Source organism: Suncus etruscus, chromosome 20 (assembly GCF_024139225.1).
Source record: "Suncus etruscus isolate mSunEtr1 chromosome 20, mSunEtr1.pri.cur, whole genome shotgun sequence".
NCBI classification, from domain to species: Eukaryota; Metazoa; Chordata; class Mammalia; order Eulipotyphla; family Soricidae; genus Suncus; species Suncus etruscus.
In genome coordinates, this window is record NC_064867.1 from 26,236,585 (window position 1) to 26,259,148 (window position 22,564).

The 22,564-nt window shown below is 38.5% G+C and overlaps 1 protein-coding gene across 1 annotated transcript in view; it reads left to right on the top strand.

Annotated features, from left to right (window-relative positions):
- The window catches only part of NEK11 (NIMA related kinase 11), a 220,196-nt gene that overhangs the window by 99,700 nt on the left and 97,932 nt on the right, over positions 1-22,564 (top strand). Inside the window, exons 6-12 of the mRNA XM_049766089.1 lie at positions 3,769-3,918; positions 4,018-4,096; positions 7,093-7,178; positions 10,970-11,089; positions 12,934-13,027; positions 15,872-15,979; positions 18,668-18,782. Coding sequence (XP_049622046.1) covers positions 3,769-3,918; positions 4,018-4,096; positions 7,093-7,178; positions 10,970-11,089; positions 12,934-13,027; positions 15,872-15,979; positions 18,668-18,782 — 752 coding nt within the window. The remainder of the gene's footprint in view (positions 1-3,768; positions 3,919-4,017; positions 4,097-7,092; positions 7,179-10,969; positions 11,090-12,933; positions 13,028-15,871; positions 15,980-18,667; positions 18,783-22,564) is intronic.

Genomic DNA, 22,564 nt, shown 5'->3' on the forward strand with positions numbered 1-22,564 from the left:
AGCATGGTATTGGAATAAAGACAGACCTTCAGATCAGTGGAATAGGCTTAAGTTCTCTGACAATATTCCCCAGACATACAATTACCTAATTTTTGACAAAGACGCAAGAAATCCTAAGTGGAGCAGGGAAAACCTCTTCAATAAGTGGTGCTGGCAGAACTGGTTAGCCACTTGCAAAAAAGTGAACATAGACCCCTAGTTAACATCATGCACGAAGGTAAAATCTAAATGAATTAAAGACCTTGATATCAGACCTGATACCATAAGGTATATAGAACAACACGTAGGTAAAACACTCCATGACATTGAGAATAAAGGCATCTTCAGGGAGGAAACTGAACTTTCCAAACAAGTGGAAGCAGAGATAAACAGGTGGGAATACATTAAGCTGAGAAGCTTCTGCACCTCAAAAGAAATAGTGCCCAGAATACAAGAGCCACCCACAATGTGGGAGAAACTGTTCACCCAATACCCATCAGATAAGGGCCTAATATTCAAAATATACAGGGCACTGACAGAACTTTACAAAAAAAATCTAATCCCATCAAAAAATGGGGAGAAGAAATGAACAGACACTTTGATAAAAAAGAAAAAATACAAATGGCCAAAAGGCACATGAAAAAATGCTCCTCATCACTAATCATCAGGGAGATGCAAATCAAAACAACAATGAGATACCATCTCACACCACAGAGATTGGCACACATCACAAAGAATGAGAACAATCAGTGCTGGCAGGGATGTGGAGAGAAAGGAACTCTTATCCACTGCTGGTGGGAATGCTGTCTATGGAAACCTCTATGGAAAGCGATATGGAGATTCCTCCAAACATTGGAAATTGAGCTTCCATTTACCCAGCTATTCCACGTCTAGGGGTATACCCTAGGAACACAAGAATACAATACAAAAATCCCTTCCTCATACCTATATTTATTGCAGCACTATTCACAATAGCCAGGCTCTGGAAACAACCAAGATGCCCTTCAACAGATGAATGGCTAAAGAAACTGTGGTACATATACACAATGGAATATTATGCAACCATCAAGTGATGAATTCATGAAATTTTTCTATACATGGATGTACATGAAATCTATCATGCTGAGTGAAATAAGTCAGAGGGAGAAAGATAGAAGCAGAATAGTCTCACTCATCTGTGGGTTTTAAGAAAAATAACAGTTATTTTTGCAATAATCCTCAGAGACAATGAGAGGAGGGCTGGAACTTCCAGCTCACTTCATGAGGCTCACCACAAAGAGTGGTGAGTGCAGTTATAGAAATAACTACACTGAGAACTACCATAACCATGTGAATGAATGAGAGAACTGGAGGCAGCCTGTCTAGAGTACAGGTGGGGGTGGGATAGGATGGAGAGAGATTTGGGACATTGGTAGTGGGAATGTTGCACTGGTGAAGGGGGGGGTGTTCTTTACATGACTGAAACCTAATACAATCATATTTGTAATCAAGATATTTAAATAAAGATATTGATAAAAATATCAACATACAATTTTCCACAGGTTGTACCAGACAACATTTCCACCAGCAGTAATGAGTGTTCCTTTTACCACATTCCCACCAACATTGGTTTTCCCCAGTCTTTCTAATTTATGCCCTTCTCACTGGTGTAAAATTATATTGACTTGCATTTTCTTCATCGTAAGAAATAATGTACATTTTCATATACATACTGGGTATCTGTATGTCCACTTTGGGAAGTATCTATCTCCATCCTCCATTTTTATGGAATTATTAGTTTTTGTTATTTAACTTTGTATGTACTTTATATATATTGGATATTAGCCTTTATCTTATATATGCTCTGCAAATATTTTTGTCCATTTAGTAGGGTGTCATTTAGTTTTAGATTGAGTTTCTTTTGCCATGCAAAATCTTTTAAATCTGATGTAGTCACATTTTTTAACTTTTGTTTTTATTTTATTTACTAATGAAATTTAATCATTGAAGATACCTCTGAGATCCAAATTCTGAAGAGTTCTGCTTATGTTTTTTCCAATGTATCTTATGATTTATGGTCTAATTTTGAGTTCTTTAATTCTCTTTGGGTTAACTTTTGTATATGATGTGCGGTACAGATTCAATTTAAAAATTTTTTGCACATAGCTATTCAGTTTTTCTATAACCATTTGTTGAAGAGGCTTTCCTTGCTCTATTTCATGCATGCAGAAAAATGACTATAGATTGCGCATACTGTCAAGTTATATGTTAAAGTATAATATTAACACTTAATTAGTTGGAAAAATTTTATGTTATTATTTACTAGAACAGAAAATTTAATGTATATTCAGAATTTTTCTTATATAAGAAAGGATTAAAGGCATCATTAAAACAAAAAATCTATGTAAGATGTATTACATATTTATTTCTGACTTTTCAAGAAATTAACATAGATCAGTTACTTAGTTCATAGTATTTAAAAGGTTAAAATAATCCATAATTCAGAGCTGGAGAGATGGTACGTAGATAAGGCATTTGCCTTGCTTAATTATGATCTGGATTAGATCATCAGCATCCCACATGGTCCCCTGAGTACTGCCAGGAGTGATTCCAGAGTACAGAGCCAGGTGTTATCCTGGAGCACTGTTGGGTTTCGTCCAGGAACAAAACAAAACAAAACAAAACAAAACAAAAGGATTTTTCCAATGAAGTACTTTGTTTGTTTGTTTGTTTGTTTGACTTTAATTTGGTTTGGGAGTCACATCTGATAGTGCTCAGACTAGACAAGAGAAGGTTGGAGGACCATTGAGTGGTGGAAATTGAACAGGCTGCCAGTTTGCAAGGAAAACACTCAACCCTTTAAGATGTCTCCAGCTCTTTGGTTATTTATTTATTTATTTATTTTGGTTTTTGGGCCACATCCCGTGATGCTCAGGGATTACTCCTGGCTATGCGCTCAGAATCGCTCCTGGTTTGGGGGACCATAGGGGACTATGGGGTATCGAACCTCGGTCTGTCCTAGGCTAGCGCTGACAAGGCAGACACCATCACTTGCACCACCACTCTGGCCCTTCTTTGGTTATTTCTTAACATAAAATTCAGGTAGAAATTTCTTTTTTGTTTTCTTAGTAGCATCAGGTTACAATTTTTCTGTGACTTCAGACGTTTCTGATTTGCATGGTTAATCCAAATCAGTGTTGAAATGATCTAGAATTTTAATATTTCTGCTCCATACCCAGAAGGAAGAATTTTGCATTTTAATGTGAATTTCTTTTCCATCCTACTTAGAAATGGAGTCTCATCAGAAAGCCACTAAAGAATGTGTTTTCTTTTTAAAACACTTGACTGCAAGTTGAGGGAAGATTAAAATGTTATTTTGCATATTTTCACATGCTGATCTTGCGGTTCAAGATCATTAACAGTAACAAAACTGTCTAAGAAAGATAATGTTCACATATATTTTTGTCCTAAAAGAGAATTGAGCAGTAACTTTATTAACTACATTGATCAGTTATTTATGTCTACCTTGTGCAGGCATGTTCCTTGTTTTGCTCTCTAAGATGTGCTCATTCAGTCTCAGTTCTGTGCTTTCTTTTCATTGTTCCCCCGCCCCTGTGTATATTTTTAAAGGTAAATATGTACTTAAGTTGAAAAGAATAGTAGGGAATAAAATTTTAAGGAATAAAGTGAGGTAATATGAGTTTCTCACCTCTCACATTTATTAGGAAAGTTTATTATATATTGTGAACAAATTTTAGAAGAGAACTTTTGTTCCTTATATAATCTTGTTGGTTTTCCCCCGGCCCCCAGGTCTCTGGCTTGCATCTTATATGAGATATGCTGCATGAGGCATGCCTTCACTGGATCCAATTTCTTGTCCATTGTTTTAAAAATTGTGGAAGGCGACACACCCATTCTCCCTGAACAATTTCCAAGGGAACTCAACGCTATCATGGAAAGGTGTGGAAGCAAAATTACTGCCACAAAACCAACCTTCAATTGTACATATGCTTTAAGTCATCCATCTGAGAAATTTCATTTTCTTTTTAAACCTTGCAGTATGTTGAACAAGAGTCCTTCACTGAGACCATCTGCTATAGAAATCTTGAAACTCCCTTACATTGATGAACAGTTACAGGTATTTGGAATGAAAGCTATGGTGGGAAGCAAGGATTAGCATTTTAGCATTTATGAGTTGTGCTGAGACAGGAAGATTTGCTGAGGGAACCATAGTCAGTCGGGAAGGAGAAGCCTGTGCTAGGGAGGTGACACAAAGAGCTGGAATGCATTCATTCTTACCCAGTAGTATGATCCAGGACACTGGACCATGGAACCACCAATTCCATAGCCTTAAAACAACACCTCACAATAGAAAAGAAAATTAAAGGGTAACAAGTTTTTTTTTTTTTTTTTTTGGGTCACACCCGGCAGTGCTCAGGGGTTATTTCTGGCTCCAGGCTCAGAAATTGCTCCTGGCAGGCACAGGGGACCATATGGGGCACCGGGATTCGAACCGATGACCTCCTGCATGAAAGGCAAACGCCTTACCTCCATGCTATCTCTCCGGCCCCGGGTAACAAGTTTTATTGAAAAAAAAAAAAAGGCTGAGAAGGAAATTATTAGTAAGGCAGTTTCTTTTTAAAAGAAGGTGTCTAAACCCTGGTGTCAACAGAGACATGCATGAGGCCTGACTTCCTGCCCCAAATCAACATTTTCCCTTAGAACATTGTTTGACAGATTTTTATTTCAACCACATTTAACTAGATTTTGCACATTGCAAAGTCATCTGAAAAATCTGTATTTTTCATTAAGCCTTTATTATTTTATTCCTTTCTTTTTTATGGCAAGAGTACTTTGATTGAATAAATGAATTTATTTTGTTTTCCTATAGATTAGAAAATTTAAAGTAGAGGATCTGTGTTTGGGTAGTTAAGAGAAAAAACAAGTGCCTATCCTCCACCCCACCAGGAGATTAGAAATAAAAATACTTCTTAGGTTTTTGCTATAAAAATTTCTCTGACAAACTTCCTTTTTTGAGAAGAGCTTTTAAGAGGCCCATACTGTGTTCACTCACCATCTCATTAGTGTCCAGCTCTCAGTCCAGTGCCAGCGAACAAATAGGCCCTCTGAGGGATGATCAGGAGCCAACACCGTGCCATATTGACTGGGAGCATTTGACTTTATACTCATGGAAATTTGGGCCAGAGAAATAGTATCTAAGAGAGGTAGGGTGCTTGCCTTGCACATGACTGACCTGGTTTTAATTTTCTGCCTCTTATATGTTCCCCTAAACACAGGAAGGAGTAATTCCTGAGTGTAAAACCAGGAGTAACCCATGAGCATTGTCAGGTGTAATACAAACACAAACAGCACAGCAATAAAAACCCCTATACATCCAGTGGGTTCACATTAGACAGGGATTTTTTTTTCCCAGTAAATAGTATCAATTGCATGATTTGCTATTCATAAGAATGTCTTTGCCACAGAAATTCAATTTTCCTTTTTAGATGCTTTGTGTTATTAAAATATGTATCTTCTATTGTTTTTTATAATGTGAGGCAATGATGTAGGTACTGACTATTGATTTGTTGTGTAAGCAGACAGTGTAAACTTCAGGTAGTGATAAATGTAGTATGGTTCCATAGATGAATTTTCTCTTACAAAATTTTCAGGGACATTTTCATTCCCTTATAGTTAGACTGTAGAATGTCACTCATGTCAATATACAAATTCTGTTTTGATTAGCTGTGCAATTGCAAAGCCTTCCCCATCAATAGCCAGTGAGCTATTAATAAATAAATTGAGGGGGAAACTAAGTTATATGGAATGTTTTTGTTGTTTTAGACTAGACCTGGCAGTGCTCAGGGCTTACTCCTAGCTTTGCACGTAGGAAACACTCTTGGCAGGCTCAGGGGATGATATGGGATACTGGAGATCAAACCTGGGTCAGGTATTTGCAAATCAAATGCCTTACCTGCTATACTATTGCTTTAGTCCCTATATGGAAATTGGTTTGTTTGGGGGCCACACCTGGCAATACTCAGCCCTTGTTCCTGGTTCTACACTTAAGAAACACTTCTGGTGGGGTCAAAGTGATAGCATAGCAGGGAAAGCTTTTGCCTTGTATATGGCCAAACTAGGTTTGATCCCTGGTGTCCCATATGATCACCTGAGTCTGCCAGGAGTAATTCCTGAGCACAGAGCCAGGAGTAACTTCTGAGCATCACCTGGTGTGCCCCCCAAGCCAAAATTAAAATAAAATAAACACTCCTGGTGGTGTTGGGGAGGGTGGAGGGAGATGGGGTGAGAATCATATAGGATGCCAGGACCAAATATGCAAGACAAGTGCCCTACCCTCTGTACAATTGCTTCCACCCCATATGGAAATTTTTGCCTGAGGATGATCTGTGCTTCTAACTCATATGTTCATGGATCAGCCATATAGACAAAGCCAGCTCCAGAGAGAAATCCTTTGTGAAAGAAGAGGATTGGTTCAAATCCTCTGGAAAGGGTTGTGAGCATGCACTCATCCCTCTGCCCCACTAAAAAGAAATCCAAGAGGAATCTACTAGATCAAGGGTTGAGCAAGTATGTAATTTGTCATGAGGAAACTAAGTTCATAATTAAGTTACTATTTTAATGATGCTGTTAAATGATACTATAAGATACTATTTTAATGCACAATTGTAAGTCCAGGTGAATGCTAAATCTCTCTGTTAACAAAATATAAAAAGTTCAAAGACAGGATCCTACAGGGCTAGCATGAGGCAAAGGAGGCTGAATGATGTGAATTCCAGATAGGAGTTTTAATGTTGGTTACTGTGTTCTCTATGACCTTGTGGTAATCCTTTGATTGTTTTTATAGTGTTGCATTAAAATAGTCTTCATCTTGAGACTGAGGTTTTTGTTTCCCCATTAAGTTTGAGCCTGACTCCACAGGGATACAGTTAAAGCAAATACTATAAAATCATTGCTACCTTTGCTTAGAGAAAAGAACAAGGAACAATGAGGAGTGGGTTTTATGTTTAAGGTCCCAGACACTACTGCAAATCAAAACAGGCCCCAGGTTATAGTTGGGCTCTCTCAAGCCTCAGTCTTTAAGCTGTGTTATGGTGGTTCTTGATTGTTTTTCAGCATCTGATGTGTAGATATTCAGAAATGACTCTGGAAGACAAGAATTTGAATTGTCAGAAGGAAGCTGCTCATATAATTAATGCAGTGTAAGTAATTGCTTTGTTTTTTAAAAAAGCCCACTGAGCACCAATGTTAACTGCATTTGTCTTTAAAAATCTATTAGTGTTAAGCTGGCTGCATGGATCCTAGGATTCACTTAACTCTTGCCAAGAAATTAAGGAGCTTCAGTAACGTGGATTCCAAAGCCCTTTGCCCCAGGTGGTAGCAAATTGGAATCATAAAACTTTAAACCACTGTGCAGCTCAAAGAGCTGCAGGGTGGCTCTGCTGTCGCCTTGTACTTATGGAGAGAAATTAATATCCAACATTTAGTGGTAGTTATGCTAATGAAATTTCCTTTTTACGTATAAATGGCTTTCTCATGTTTGTTTAATGGGAACTGGCAGAGTATCTTATTGAAAAGGTAACATGGGGAGTCCTAGGGCAATTGAAAATATGCCAAAATTCTCTTTGAGATAGGCAGAAGCATTCGGGAATTTCTTTGTGCATTTCACAAAAAAAAAAAACATAATTATTTCCTGTTCTGATACCTCTCGCCTCCTTCGTATGTCATCACTTACAGGAGTACAAAATGGGAGGCGACTTCATGAAAACCATGTGTAGCCATGCAGCCCATGTGCTATATAACGCCACGGTGTGCCACCTAGAAAGACCCAATCTATAATTTAAGCAAAAACATTTTTTCATCTTTTCTGGTCTGATAACAGTGAGATACATTCCCTTACAAGGATTGTGCCAAGTGGTGAGTTGAAAATGGTAGCTCTGGGGCCGGAGAGTTAGCATAGTGGCGTTTGCCTTGCAAGCAACTGACCCAGGACCTAAGGTGGTTCGTTCAAATCCCGGTGTCCCATATGATCCCTCATGCCTGCCAGGAGCTATTTCTGAGCAGATAGCTAGGAGTAAGCCCTGAGCACCACCGGGTGTGGCCCCAAAACAAAAAAACAAAAACAACAACAAAAAAAGAAAATGGTAGCTCTGAATTGGTGTTCTCTTTACAACCACCAGCACTTTCCTAATTCCTCAGTACCAGTGACTTTTCAGTGGCACCATATTTGTTTTCCATCTTCTTTTTGAATGGAGGAACCTGTAATTTTGTGGAGGAAATGGAAGAAGCCTATACACACACACACACACACACACACACACACACACACACACACACACACACACACACATATATATATATATATATATATATATATATATATTAGGTATGCTCCTATAACATGCATACAATGTTTCTTGGGTTACTACTAGTTCTTCCAAGAATATTTGGAACTTCAAATTTTATTAACTAGAAATGTGAGAATAGTAGATACATTAAAATAAATACAAGTCTGGGGCTGTAGCAATAGCATAGCGGGTAGGGTGCTTGTATGCAGCCGACCCAGGTTTGGTCCCTACCATCATATATAGTCCCCTGAGCTTGCCAGGAATGATTTCTGAATACAGAGCCAGGAATAATCCCTCAGTGCCACTGGATGCCCCCCACAAATGGTCTAATTTTAGCCATCATTTCATCCTGAAGTTGTGGAACCATTTGCCTGACACTGCTTATAAAGTGTGCTTAGAATTCAGTTTCTCAATGACATATTGGAAACACTGACTTCAAATCACCGGTATTAATTTCAACATCTAACTAGTCTTTAAGAAGACATATTTGATCTTAGAAAATAAAGGTTGTAAATTGTCCCCAATCATACTTATATTTTCTCTTCCTTTCTTTTCTTTCGTTATGTGCTATGCCATGTTTCTCATTTCAAGACCATGGCGTGTTTTTTTGTTTGTTTGTTTTTGTTTGTTTTTTGTCTGTTTTGCTTTTTTTTTGTTTGTTTGTTTGCCTGCTTTTTTTTGTGGTGCTTATCGATATAGCTCGAGCCCTCACTGGATATTTGACACTTCTTTTGGTACTGGTGGAGTGTTTCACCTTCTTTTTCTCCATCTCTCAAATCGATGATGAGAGCCTCTAGAAGGATTCCGCCCAGTTTCGGTGTATTAGACCCTTACCCCAGTTTATTACTTTTCTCTTTTTCAAACAAAACCATGCAACTTGAACTAGCTAGTCCTGCCTCCAGTTAGAGAGGGAACTAAGGGAGGCATCAAGACCAAACAGGTGCAAGACTACTAAGTTGTGGGTTAGATACAGAGGGGACCACATATTCTAGCCGACCTGGGGTGAGGGAAGAGGAAATGGGAGGTAGGACAGAAACGGAGGTGTAGGGAGGACAATTTGGTGATGGGAATCCCCCCTGATTTTATGTAAATATGTACCTAAAATATTATTGTCAACACTATGTAAACCACTATGATCAAAATAAAAAAATTAAAAAAAGAAAAGAAAATAAAGGTTGTAAATCTCCTAAAAATTGCATGTCCACTGCACCTGGAAGTATTCTAGAAGGATAAGAATTACCTACACTGGTCAGTAAAATCTTTCTGATAGGTTTTTTTTCTTCCAGAAAAGAGTTGAATATGAAAGACATTCTATGGTATATTGCTTAACCCAAGTTCAGGACTAGAAAAATATGGCAGAGAATATTGCAGTCGTTTCAATACATAGCTAATAAGAGCACATTTTTATAACCAAAGATAAGCTGTTACAGATAATATTGACTGGAATTTTGGAAAGTATTAACTTATAGAGGTATTAGTAATTTTCATCAGCTAACTCATTTAAACTCATAACAACTGTATGAAGTAGGCAATATCATTATCATTATTAATGACAATATAGTAATAACTAGCTTGTCCTGGGATATAAATCACATAACTAGGGGCTAATATTTGAACCTAAAGAATGTTATTAGTCTTTTAATTTAAGAACTGTCATGCTGCCTTAAAAACATCTTTTACAGTACGTCAAGAATTCAAAACTTAAAAGAAAAGGAATTGAAAATGTAGTCAATACTGCTTAGCTATTAAACTACGCTCAACTTTAGATACCTCCCATGTGTCAAACATTGTAGGCAATTGTCACACTTAATATTTATTATTATATTATATTATTATAGCACATTAAACATTTAATATAATTTTATAAGATATTATGGGCTTCAAGCTTCAATGCAATGTTCCAACACCAATCCCACCACCACATTGACTTTCCTCCACCAATGTTCCCCACATTCTCCTCTACCCACAGTCTGCCTTCTTGATAGGTACATTTTTATATTTGATTTTTCTAGTTTGGAATTTTGCACTTACAGCATTGTCGGCTCTGTAGTTTAGATATACATGTATTTCATCTCTACATTAGTGATGTTTGGCACTCCTGAGCTTTACCCTTGATGCCTCCCATGCCTCTTTTCTTATTATCCCCTTCAGTTTCTTTCTTTCCTATTCTTTATTATAGCCCATTTTGGGCAGGTAAAACTGAGTTTCAGAGGGATCTAATAAGTTGCCCAGGGCTATAGAGGTAATAAATGCTAGAGATGGGGCTTAAGTTCTGCCTGTGGAATTCCAAAGATTATGTTCTGTCCACATGATTGAATTCATTTGCCAGTCTATTTACTTCTTAATAGCTGGAATTCTAATTTGTCCTACATGACAGGAACCAGTCACAGGCAAAGAAATGAGCAGAAACTTGGAAAGTACGATGATTTGTTCTTAAACAAAAATCTAATTTGAAAAATGTTGTCAATTAAACACAGTCCGGGTTGGCTCATTACCCATTCACATTTATTAGTTTTTGCCTGGTCTGTTTTGAGTCTCTTTTCCCTTCTCAGCCATGTAATGGTATCTCTGTGAGACGTTTGTTTAACTTTTTTCTGAGCATGTTTGGGAATGGGTTGCATGTGAAGCATCTGGATTATTTCTAGGCAAAGGAAGATCCACCTGCAAACTCTCCGGGCACTGTCTGAAGTGCAGAGAATGACCCCCAGAGAAAGGATGCGGCTAAGGAAACTCCAGGTAGCAGATGAGCGAGCCAAGAAGTTGAAGTAAGCTGTCTTTCACCAGGTCCTCCCATGCTCCAGACTCTTGAGAAATTTACCCATGAGAAGCAAACCCCAAAATCAATAAATTAGAGCGTTTTATATTTATGTATTCACTTGTTCTTTCAAATGATGCCTGTTGGATCAGAAGTTTGATGAATAAATGTCAGATGCCACTAATATCAGGTTTTCCTGAAGCAATTAGTGATGTAAATACCAGGTTTGTCTCTCAGTGATGCTGCCCCTTTTCCTAGGGTGTATGCCTCTTCTGGGTGACATAGGGGACCTGTAGAGAGCAGGTGGGCCAGCAGCAAATGGTTGGCTTTAGAAAGCCCATTGGAATTGGCATTCTTTGCTAAAGTCTCCAAACCACTGTTGGTCTATCACTGAATATCTAATGTCCTAGCTTTTCTTCTGTCTTCCTTTGTCCAGTTGTTTTTTGTTTGTTTGTTTGTTTGTTTGTAATTTAGAAGCTGAGACATGGAGAGAAAGAGGTTACCCAGAACTCAAATCTGTTGTTCATCTAGTCAGTGTCTGTTCATGTACAAATTATTCTATGGTATCCTGGTACTTAGAATGGTCTCATGATGAATCAGGGAAGAATATGTGAGAGTGTTTTCCAATAACATATGCCTTCTTTGGAAAGTGTGGGGAAGTGTGCTGGCAAGTGGCAACCAATGAGCAGGGGTGGTGTGGGGCTCCCTTATTTGTGAGTCCCCTATTGTGAATACACCTAAGATGGCCAGTTCCAGGCAGTTACTCTACTATTACTAAATATACAACTGGCAAGGTGGGTCCACATCCTGCATTTTTGAGTTAGGGGAGTTGATTTCTGTAGGCCACTACATCACTCAATGTGGGCTTTACTGGGACCATATATTCACATTATTGCTTGAGTGATTGCAGCAACTCACAGGCCCAAATTTATTTCTAGCACCTCAGAAACAGTACTTGTTTCAGGGTACCTTTATTCATGTCACTGGTTGAGAATAAAAAAGAAAATTAAATCTGGGACAGGTACCAATTAAAAAGGCAATTTAGAAACTTGCACGTACATTACAATTTATTTTCAGATTACAAGTCTTTTATTCTTAAAAGAAAGGCATAGATATTCCCCATGACATTTAATATGTTTCCCATTTAGAGACAATGGCTTTTAACTCAAGTATTGTCTTCATTTTATGAATGAATTGTACTAGCATTGTTTTTTATGGCTACGTCTAGGATTTAAGAGTAGCCAGGGTTTGAGCTCACAAACAGTTCTATTGTCAGAAGAGCTGTACACACATATTTTATAGGCAAGAAAATTTACCTCTAGAGACGTTTGGAGATTTTAAAAAATTCTAACTATAAGTTGTACAAGTAACCACAAAATATGACTTTTTCTTCTCATTTAGTACTTGAACCATTAACCCAACTCTCTTGGAAATAAAATAGAAACAAAATATGTCAGAAAAATACCCCTTCAAAATATGTTTCTTAGTCCTTTCCATGAATTGATTGAAGAGAACTATTTTCCTCAAAGATTTACTCATCGTAAAAACAGTTCCAAGTTACTAGTATGTATGTACTGAGCATTACTCACCCTTGTCACCACAGAAGGGTTGACACAGTGGTTGGTACTACCTGCTACTATACAGTAGGAGTTCTTGGTTTGAATAAGGATCCAGTACAGCTTTGTATGAGCCCCGTAGGAGAACCAGTGGACACTGCCCTACACACACCTGCATATGGAGAGGAACCTTGACTTCCCAATAGCCCCTATTGAAACAGGAATCATATCTACCTGCAAAAAATAGAAATGGTTTTAGCTAATTACAACATGTTCTACACTCTCTTTCAATTTGCAGGAAGCTTGTGGAAGAAAAATATGAGGAAAATAACAAACGGATGCAAGAATTGAGATCACAGAACTTTAAACTGCTGGATGTCAATATAGTTCATGTAAGGGCTCCCGTATTTTAAATTTGACCATTTTTCTTGCTTCAATTTCTTAAGGCTGATGTGCCCAGTTATGTAGAAAAGGCAGCATAGTAGAGAAACAATGCATCTAAGCCAACTTTCTGAATTCTGGGAATGATATACTGAGAGTTATCTTAGATTGTGAGTCAACAAATAATATATACTTTAACTCAAAACCCTCATATTTATAGAGGGAATTCTTTTTTATTATTATAATTTTTCTGGTTTTGAGTCACACCTGGCAGCGTTCAGGGTTTACTCCTGGCTTCAGGCTCAGAAATCGCTCCTAGCAGGCTCGGGGGACCATATGGGATGCCGGGATTCGAACCAATGACTTTCTGCATGAAAGGCAAATGCTTACCTCCACGCTATCTCTCCGGCCACTATAGAGGAAACTCTTACCCTCCCAGTACTGAGCCCTTTTCATCAGCTCCATACATTTCTAGGCTCTGAAAGGATACCTTTCTAGTTCCATGATAAGAATTCTGTTTATAGGGCCATAGAGAGAGTACAATGGATATTCTTATGTACAAAGCTAATCCCAATTTAATCCCTGGCACTTATAAATGATCTGAGCATAGCCCCATATGCTTTAAATATCCTCTCCCCAGTAAAGAGAATGAAATTTTTTAAGAAAAGGGGTTCAATTTGTTAACCTATGTAAGTGACTCATCAGTCAATAGGTAGAAACTGTTTTTCTTTTTTTTTGTAGAGTGCTTAGGCACACTTGCTTATAAGGATTTCCCACTCCCACCAAGATTTGAAATAAGAAGTACAGATTGCTAATATTTTATATAATTGCTAATATTTTACAAAATTGCTAATATTTAATAAAACCTAAGTAACTATTTAGTAGTCTCAGGGTTAGCATATGGAGAGTAAAAATGTAGTTTTATTGATTCTGTTGTATCAGTGATCAGTTTACTTGATTCTTTCTTGACTTCTCTGGCCCTTCGAAAATAGCCACTTTTGTGCACTCTTTCATTTCTGATATGGCAGTGATAGCACTCTATGTGTTCTCCTCCCCACTATAAAGCTGGTACTTAGGGGATCTGAACAATTAGGCATATGTCAAAAATGATGGGATCGAAAACATTTCAGTATTGCAGAAATCCCTGAAAGGCTCAGACAGAAACAAAGAGAAGCACTAAAGGGAACAAGAACTAACAAGTTCATTTAGCACCAGTGCTGTCTCAGCTCGCTCAGCAGCTGAGCAAGTGGCCCAAGGTTCAGGCCACTTTATACAGTATCATTCCCAGGCTGGGGAATGATCTTCCCTTGTGACTGGGCAGGGAAGTGGCAAAACCCACATGATGAGGTGGTATCATCCACAGACATGTGAAAGCAATTTAGTCTACAGATTTGGTAGCAGCAGGACCTGGTGTCAGGTTCCCCTGAGATCCGTAGGAATGAACAAAAAGAGAGGGCAGAAACCAGATCTCTCTTCCAACCAGGCCTCCACTCATTAAAATAGGGGAAGGGAGGTTTACTCTTCAAGCCCATGTTCTTCCTTGAACACATATCTTGCTTTATATAGCTTTACTTACTTTTTCCATTTGAAAGAAATCTATTTCTCTTTTGATCATGTATTCCTTCTCTTTCTCCCATGACTTTCTATGAAAGTTTGGTTCAATAAAATATATTTTCTCTGTCTCTGTCTCTCTCTGTCTCTCTGTCTCTCTGTCTCTCTCTCTGTCTCTCTGTCTCTCTCTCTCTCTGTCTCTCTCTCTCTCTCTCTCTCTCTCTCTCTCTCTCACACACACACACACACACACATAAATGGGGATTGACCACATAAAACCCTGTATGGAATCAGGCTTCTGTCATCCAGAAAGTTTAATAGCTATGTATTATCTTTCAAAACAGAGGAACTAGACCAGATCCCCAAATTGGGGTCAACTCAAATAAAATAATGATTTCACAGCCATTTTAGGAAGTACTTATTCCTCCTATCCATGCACCTGCCTTGTTCTTCATGGCTCTTCCTCACCCATCAGAAGAGCAAAGGCAGCAGTGGGGGAGATTCTTCTCTTTATTAGCCAGAGATCAAATGGATATATATATATATATATATATATATATATATATATATGTATATATATATATATTCTTAACCATACCTGAAGGTGCTTAGGAGTGACCTTCTGGCAGTAATCAGGACCCATATATGCAAGGCAAGTGCCTTACCTCCTGGTCTTAATCACTCTAGCCTGTGTGTGTGTCTGTGTGTCTGTGTGTCTGTGTATGTGTGTGTGTGTGTGCGCATTTGGGGGCTATTGGGGGAATTTTCAAGGATTCTTTGCTCCTCCATAGTATCACTAGATCTGAGCTCTCCAGAATCCCATTTCTCAAGTTTTTGTAGTGAAGGAGCAAGCCCGACTCTAGGCATCTAGGCACATACTTGGCTCTTGACAATAATGTCCCTCCTCCTGGCCCTCCTTGGGGAAATAGCATCATCCATTTCTCTGGCTCATCTTTGCATCCCATATTCTCTCTTTTAGATATCATTTTCTCTTCAGATTAAAGCTTTGACTTCTCTGACCCATTATTTACCTCATCCTTTTTCACGCTCTTGGGACATCTAGCTTCAAATATCAGGAGGCCCCCAATCTATCTTGTTAAAAATGCTGAATATAATTGATTTCATTTGGAGTATGGCCTGGGACATGGCTTGTGTAACAAGCTCATGCTGTGAAGCTGCCTCTGGGTCCAGGATCACCCTCCAATTAGGAATGGATAGAAATGAGGGCTCTTGAGCAGCACTTCACCTCTTGGTGAGGGAAGGCCTGGAAAACCTTTCATCAATAAACTTAATCATTTCTTTAGGAAAAGAAGCTTTTGATGGGAACAGGAGGAAAGGAGGAACCACCCAAGGAAGTTCTTTCCTGTCTGCAGTGCGAGGAGGCTGAAGAGAAGAAGCCAGGAAGAGGCCAGGTAAGTGTTCAGGATCCAAAACTCAAATGAGGCAACTTTAATGATCTTAAAAAACAAGGAGGTTGGAAACAGATAGCTAGGAGCTCTACAGACTTCTCAAGGAAGTACTTTGTTGAGCTTAAACAGATGAAATAAAGCATAAGAAAAAAATTGGGTTTATCAGGAGCATAAGAAGCTGGTGATATGGGGCTGGAGAGATAGCATGGAGGTAAGGCATTTGCCTTACATGCAAGACAGTGGTTCAAATCCCAGCGTCCCATCTGGTCCTCCGAGCTTGCTAGGAGTGATATTTGAGCATAGAGCCAGGAATAACCCCTGAGTGTTGCTGGGTGTGACCCCCCCCCCCAAAAAAAAAAGAAAAGAAGCTGGTGATAAACCTGCAAACCCTGAGAAGAAGAAACCAGACAGGCCTTTGCTCATAGGTATATTTATTATTTAATCTCATGCTGATCCCCCTGGGACTCTTTTCTTTTTTCCTACTCTCTTATATAGCTAAAAACCACTTTATATTTCATTAACAGATAGGAGATGGACTCAGAATTATGGGAGGAAATGGGCCAACCATGTCATTTCTTAATTATGTTATAAAAATAATTTTTGAGGCATTGAGTAGAGTGAGTCTGGGTTTATTTTTAAGACCCTAATTGACAGGGACCTTTTCTTTGGGAAGATATTTTATGCATGGCTGGATTTGGCTTTGCAAACTTGAAGCATAGTTCTATGTAGAAATCACGCAAGACCCTATTTCTTCAAATGATGGCAGCTTAAAAATAGTCAGATCACATAATATACAGAGAAGTCTGGTCAGTCCTTTCTCTTAAGGCATATGCAGTAGAAATGGGCCCCAAATTGGGTTTCTGTAAGAAATGAATCAGATTTGGCCTCTATGCATGAAATGGTTAGGGATCAAAGATCAAGTCAAGGCTTTCTCTTTCTAAGAAATGCAATTATAACAATTCTTTCTGTTCTTGACACAAAGAGCCTCAGCCTGTCAAAGGCAATTGAGAGCCCCAATACTGATCTACAAGTAACTTCTGATATCCATGAAAAGACATTTCATGCAGCCTCTCTTTGTTCTCAAAGCCTTATTTGTGCTTCTTTGAAAACTGGAGCCAATTTCACCTCCTGCAACTTAATAGTTAGCATATAGAATTAGCATTTCCACATATTTTATGACTATTTCACAAATCCCACAGCATGGCATAGCTTATTATAACACTGTGATTTACCAAGTTTCTTATAATATAGTTGTTTCAGATGTTAAAGCTTCACACACCAATCCTACCATTAGTGTGGCCTTTTCTTCACCAGTGACCTCAGTTTTTTAACCCACTACCTTAACCTGCCTCCTTACAGGCACCAATAAATTTACTTCATGTTGTTTGTTATAACACAAAGGAAAATGGAATTATCAAAATGTACATCCACAAGGGTCAATTTCAAGTCATAGTTTTATTTCTTCATGGTGTTACTAAAGAGTCTGAGTATTTCCTGGGGTGTCAGATGGTGCTAGTTGATCCTTTTGTGTTACTATTTAGACTCACTGAACTTGGTAGATTACTATGTAATTTTCCCAGTAGACTCTTTATGATACTACTGGGCTAACATTACTATAAAATTGTGAGATGTCACAGGGCACTGTGGCCACCCAATTCAGGATTTATAGATCTGAAATAAATGAGGTGTCTTGGCAGTTTGATAAGTCCTAGAATGTGGTTATTTCTGTTGGAGGCTATAAGGTGTAGCACTGGGCTATTGTTATTCATACAGAAAGGGCAATTTGCCCCCACCCATTCTGAGAATTTCACAAAGTATCAGCCTGGTCTTGACTACCTAGGGAAAGTATCAGTGATCATTATTTTTTGGGGGGAACTTGGTGGAGAAACTGGGTCTTTTTTTCCTGCCAGAAAGGTAGGGGGTGTGGGCAGATGTTGCTGAATTTTCCAATGGTGGGGTGGGTGTATGGGGCATTTGGCCCAGCCCCATTCCAAAAACAAGTACACAATTTTATTTTGTTCATTGAGATTAGTCTGTGCTTTATTTTCCATGAAAAGATATTCTTGGAGTATTTCTCCATGAAAGCCATTTAAAGAAAACAGATTAATTCAGCATAAAATTTGTGTTGCCAACACACACACAACACATACACATACAAGAGAAAAAGACAAAGTAATTACTTGATATTGCTGATGATACATACATGATGATTTTCACTTTGATTGTTTTTTTTTTTTAAGTGTGAATTCTTTAACAAGGACTCTAAGATTTTTAGGAACTTAAAATTCATGGACTCACAGAACTTTAAAATGTAGAAGTGAACTTAGGTGTCTTCTAAGTTTGTCCAAAGTTAGTATCTATGATTTTGAGGGGAGGAAGCTGAATAGGGCTAGATGAGGGTTTGGTAAGTGACTACTACAATCTACTCCCTGTGGGGAGGAGCACCCTTCTGGCTGTGGCTGATCCTGTCAGTGTGAGAGCCAACAATCAGTCATCTTTGGTGACGCTGTACCCAGTGTCCCGTCTGCCCATTCTCATCAAGGTCCTGAAACTGAAACTGAAAATATTACCATGTTTTAGAGAGGAGCAGGTTGGGCTATCCCAGCCCTGTAAACAAGACCATTATTTCATTTATGGTGATGCTATTTCCTTCTGTGACCATCTCCTGAGCTCTTCTTTATCTTCCATAAGGAATCTGATGAACTGACTTCAGAGAACCTGACAGAATCTCAGCCCATGTCTTCCCTGAATGTTGATGCACTGGAATCCAATGTAGAGGACCCCAGAACCGACCTTGGTGATCATGGTATGAGTTTGCTCCAGACTTTGAACTGTGTTCCTGGTTGACACAGAGGTGATGGGTCTAGGTTTTTATCAGAAGCCCCGAATGTAGCTGAGCACCTTCTCTCTAAGTTTGTTCCAGCAGGGCTGTGACTAGGAGGCCAAGCAGAGAAGCTGTAGTGTTCCCTGTTGCCTTCTTTGTCATAGAAGAGATGAATTGGATCCTTGCTCCAGACAAGGATTTTATTTGGCCTGGTTAAACAAAATCTTTTCCAAAACTGAGGATACTCTGAGCAATTCCTTCCCTCTTCTTAATGTGACTTCCCTGTCCTGGATAGTGTAAAGTGAAGAGACAGAAAATAAGCTCCTTGGATGTACAGTCATTGCCTGGAAAAAGGCATATTCAGAGCTGTCACTCAAATGGGAATACAGCATCACTTTCTGGTTCAAAATATGTGAGCTTTTGGGTGAAAACTGTTGATCTTATCAGGGAAATGCCACAAACACCTCGATTTTCTAGGTCTGTTTCCTTGTCTGCGAGATAAGAAAATAAAATTCCTCCCAGGTTGTTTCAAAGAGTAAGAAAGAGGCCTGGGCTCTTAGTCCTCAGCAAGAGAGGTGAATACTACTAACAGGCAACTGAAGATCAAGGAAAGGGAAGCAGTGTAAGACTTTAGAGGAGGAATCATGGATATAGTACCTTTTCAGTTACACTTCTTTTCCCCAGGATAAAGTGGCAGGATCATTAGGGCAATCAATCAATTTTACTTGGATGAATAAATGAATGATCTGCCAGTCTGATTTTTTGTGAAGCAGATACCATGATAAAATTCAAAGTTCATGGATATTATGAGGGGTAAATGCCTGTCAGAAATAGCAAAAAAAAAAAAAAACAAAAAAAAAAACTGGAAGAATAATCCAAGTGAGAATAGGGAACTCCAGTAGGCAGATATAGATATAGATATAGACTGCCAGAAGCATCTAGAAGAACTTAATCAGTTAGCTTTAGCTTCCATCTTGTGCTTTGTATTGCCCTTGGTAGAAAGGTGTTGGATATAGAATAGCTTCAGAGGAGTATATGACAGATTCTAGATCACAGCAGTGAGTGCCATAGTTCCTGGGAGCCAGAGGTCTGTGAGGTTTGGTTTATGGCTATACAATGATAGAATTACTCAATGCTAGTGGTTGAGTTCTTTCTTGAATGGAGAATAAAGATAGTGAAACTTGAATGGGCAGGTGTCATTTCAGACTGCATTTGCATTTCTGTTTATCTTGATAAATCTTGAGACTTGACACTGCCTTCTTTAGCTGTCAGGAGACAGCCTTAGGTTGGCATTTGCCAACTTTCAAATGGTGTTTTAGAAACCATCTTGTAGCTGGTGTTATCAACAAATATATATATACATATACATATATATATATACATATATATATGATGGACTTGGTCATAGATTTTTCTCAAGTGTACTTGCTGGGTAAGGCCATCTCTCTCTTTAAACAGGAAGTCTCATGAAAGAATGTAAAATGGGTGATCTAGGGGCTGGAGTGATGGCGCAATGGTAGGGCGTTTGCCTTGCACTTGGCTGACCCAGGATGGAGAGCAGATTGATCCCCTGGTGTCCCATGTGGTCCCCCAAGCCAGGAGTGACTTCTGAGCACAGAGCCAGGAGTGAACCCTTGAGTGTCACCATGTGTGGCCCAAAAACCAAAAAAAAAAAAGGGCAATCTAGAATCAAGAAGTCAGAAACTAACCTCTTGGTTCCAAAGAGGAAAAGTACTTATTACTCATTTTATAAGCATGAAGCCAGCGACATTAAATAATTTGTTCGAAGCTCCTGCTTTGCACTGTAGTAATTTCCCATTTCCTCCAAAGTGTGTGTGTAGAGGTGTATAAGAATAATAATAGACTTTCAGGAAAAGACAAGCAAGTAAATTGGACTTTTAAAAACCTTTTAAAAGTGTGTCTTTTGACTCATATCTGTGAATTGTAGTAGCTAAATAACTGTAAGCTAGCTTTGTCTTAGTTTTCAGCTGCTAACAGGAGGCTGAAAATGGTATTCTCTGTACCTCTTTATCTTGTCATGGAGATTTTAATATGCTAGGGCATGTATTTTTTTTTTTTACTAACTAAATTGAAGAGGCTCAAAAAAAACTATTCTCTCAATCACTTTATTGGTATTATACATAAAATATTTCTTACATATCCTTAATAAGAAGTTACGCTAAAAAGCCAACCAAATAAAAAAAAAAGATACACAGTAAAGTGTATCCAATACTCTCACAGAAAATTTCAAATATTTTTTGTTTTTTTTTTCTGTGAATTTATGTTTTCTACATTCTATTCTGTCTCAAATATTGAACACCAGCTCACTCCATGAAGCTCACCACAAAGAGTGGTGAGTACAGCTATAGAAATAACTACACAGAGAACTACCATAATCAAGTGAATGATTGAGGGAACTGGAAAGCCTATCTGGAGTACAGGTGGGGGTGGGGTGGTATGGAGGGAGATTTGTGACATTGGTGGCGGGAATGTTGCACTGGTGAAGGGGGGTATTCTTTACATGACTGAAACCTAATCATAATCATTTATGTAATCAAGATATTCAAATAAAGAGAAAAAATATTGAATTGTAGGAGACTTAGAACTATAAAAATATAACCTAAGATGATTAGTGATAATACTGTATAGTCATGAAATTTTGATATGAAACTTGAATTTCTTTTTTTTTGGGGGGCCCACATTCGTTTGATGCTCATGGGTCACTCCTGGCTAAGCGCTCAGAAATTGCCCCTGGCTTGGGGGTACCATATGGGACACAGGGGGATCAAACTGTGGTCCTTTCTTGGCTAGCGCTTGCAAGGCAGACACCTTACCTCTAGCGCCACCTCTCCGGCCCCGAAACTTGAATTTCTTGATGACCTTTTAATTGATTGATTTCTTAATTTTCTTTGCCTTTTAAATATAAGTATAAACTTTCAGCAACCAAAGTAAATTTGCATATTTTCATAAATATTTATATGTACATATATATGCATATTTTATCTAGTTTCTATATGTAAAATGAAATTATGTAGTCAGTATTTTTAAGCTTGTACACCAAATGTTGAATCCGTTTTTAATGTCAATTAGGGAAATTTCCTCTAGATTGTGAGGAGGTAATTGCAGAAAAATAAACAGGGTAAGACATTACTGACAACTGATATACACTTTGTTGATTTGGCTGATTAATCTAGGTGAAGCTATGACTAACCATTATCATGAGACACGGCAGCTGGAAAGTTTGAAACCAGCCCTACTTACCCCCTCTGTGGAACGCTAATGAGTTTTTACACAATATTTTTTGCCAATCACTTTATTACACTTCAGTTTTATTTTCATCACTTCAGAGCCAAGTCTCTGAATAGTGAACCTCGGAAAGCTGGAGTAGCCTCAGACTCATAATCATCCAGAATGTGATGCTCAGGGGCTTCAGCAATAGTATAGCATTAGGGCATTTGTCTTGCAAGTGGCTAACCCAGGAGCAAACCTTGGTTCAATCCCCAGTGTCCCATATGGTCCTCTAAGCCAGGAGTGATTTCTGAATGTCTAGCCAGAGTAACCCGTGAGCATCACGAGGTGTGGCCAAAAAACAAACAAACAAACAAACAAACAAAAAAAGAATGTGATGCTCAATTTATATGAAGACTACACCAGTGTGGGCTGAACTTCTTTCTTGTGTATATACATAAAGCTCTGACCTCAATCCATAGGGATGCCAGCTACCCTTTCATCGTGGACTCTTCTGACTTGTGAGGTGGTCATTT